The sequence below is a fragment of the Propithecus coquereli genome, unplaced genomic scaffold (genome assembly GCF_000956105.1).
Source record: "Propithecus coquereli isolate 6110/MARCELLA unplaced genomic scaffold, Pcoq_1.0 Scaffold51, whole genome shotgun sequence".
Taxonomy (NCBI): Eukaryota; Metazoa; Chordata; class Mammalia; order Primates; family Indriidae; genus Propithecus; species Propithecus coquereli.
The window spans coordinates 1,355,822-1,357,618 of record NW_012150952.1 but is presented as its reverse complement, the minus strand read 5'-3'; the positions used below and the strand labels follow the sequence as shown (position 1 = coordinate 1,357,618).

The following is a 1,797-nucleotide window of genomic DNA, read 5'->3' as shown; positions in this document are numbered from 1 at the left end:
CTCCCCTTCCCTTCCCTCCCCTCCCCTTCCCTTCTCTTCCCTTCCCTTCCCTTCCTTTCCCTCTTTCCCCCCTCTTCCCCCTCCTTGCTTTCCAGATTTATTTCCCATGATTTTCCTTCAGCACTTAACTGTTGTTCTAGGATTCTTTCTAATTATACAGTTTAGGATTGAGCAGTTTGATCAGGAACTAAGCAGACCCTAATCTAACATGCTTTCAAAAGGTGATGCTAAATAATATCATTATATATTTTGACTCATATACTTAGAGTAACTGCTCTGTTATAGCCACATCTTTAAGTATTTTACATACTTGGAAGAACTTTAGTTAACACTGTTACCCCTTATGATAACTAATAAAATAATTGAATTTTTTCCAAACACTTATCCTGTATCTCTACTAATATTTAAACTTGTAATGAAAAAAATGAAATCAGGGTCTTCTGAAGCTAAAGTGAGAAGAAAAATTGGTTGAATTTTAAAATCAACAATTTTGCATTTGATAGTGTTGTCATTTTAGGAAGTTAATTAATAGTGTTTAACTATATTAGTTCCAACTTTTGGAGACATTTTTAACATAAAAATGATATTCCCTTTGTGTGAAAACTTGAAATCATAATCATAAGTCTTCTGTATGTTTTATATTGACTGATTAAAGTATGTTTATTGAACAGCCATTGAACTATGAAGTCAATCGCCAAGTTGTTTTACAAATTGGTGTACTTAACGAAGCACAATTCTCTAAAGCAGCAAACTCACAAACTCCTACAATGTGCACTACAACTGTCACTGTTAAAATTAAAGACAGGGACGAGGGCCCTGAATGCAATCCACCAGTAAAAGTTATTCAGAGTAGAGATGGCATCCCGGCTGGCCAACAACTCCTTGGATACAAAGCGCTAGACCCAGAATCACGCAATGGGGAAGGCTTAAGGTAACTTACTTTTCAAAAAGCTCCTTAATTTTAATTGTGATGTAAATTGATTTTAAATTTAGGAAAGTTTCTATGTATTTTTCAAAATGACAAATTTTAAGATTATGTTCCCTCTTTGGTTTGATCATTTACATTTGATTTCTAAAAATTAGGTATCAGAAGTTCAATGACGTAGATAACTGGTTTGAAATTAACGAACATACTGGCGACTTGAGAACTCTAAAAGTATTAGACAGAGAATCAAAATTTGTAAAAAACAACCAATACAATGTTTCAGTCGTTGCAATGGATGCAGGTGAGTGCCATTTTCTAGAAATAAAATATAACTATAAGATATGTTTTTAAGAAACCTTGGGGTGAAATCTGTTTATTTTCAGATCAATATTTAATTCAAACAATATTTGCATTAGTAATGCTCATTTTCTTGGACACTACCCAATTTAGGTTCCAGCGCATCAGTAATGCAAAGCTATGAGGTGGTGAATAGCTAAAGTCTAAGGTTTTGAAGATCTTATATGTTATTTAATTTCTGCTGAGGAAAAGGTGGTGTACTCAGGGATCTCCATGTTTTTCAGAATTACAGGGTTAAAAGATTATGATTTGAACCCGCTGAAAGGGTTCAATCTACCTAAAATGAGTTGGGTTCAAGATAGGTTTGTTCTCAGCTCCTCTTAATGAAGAACAAATCATTTACCCTACTTCTTAAAGAAATGATCAAATAATGACTCAAGTCTTTTGCTGTGGTTTGCAATTTCTCTCCAAGGTTAATACTAGAACTTATTCTATAAAGAATGTCTTCCAAATATAGTAAAGTCATGATCTCGAAACCCTTTTAAACATATACTCCTATCAGTAAACCCTTTTAA

At 33.5% G+C, this 1,797-nt stretch overlaps 1 protein-coding gene across 1 annotated transcript in view; it reads left to right on the top strand.

Annotated features, from left to right (window-relative positions):
- DSC1 (desmocollin 1) overlaps window positions 1-1,797 on the top strand; it is a 35,595-nt gene that overhangs the window by 17,555 nt on the left and 16,243 nt on the right. Inside the window, exons 8-9 of the mRNA XM_012656566.1 lie at window positions 672-931; window positions 1,084-1,226. Of these exons, the coding sequence (XP_012512020.1) occupies window positions 672-931; window positions 1,084-1,226 (403 nt within the window). The remainder of the gene's footprint in view (window positions 1-671; window positions 932-1,083; window positions 1,227-1,797) is intronic.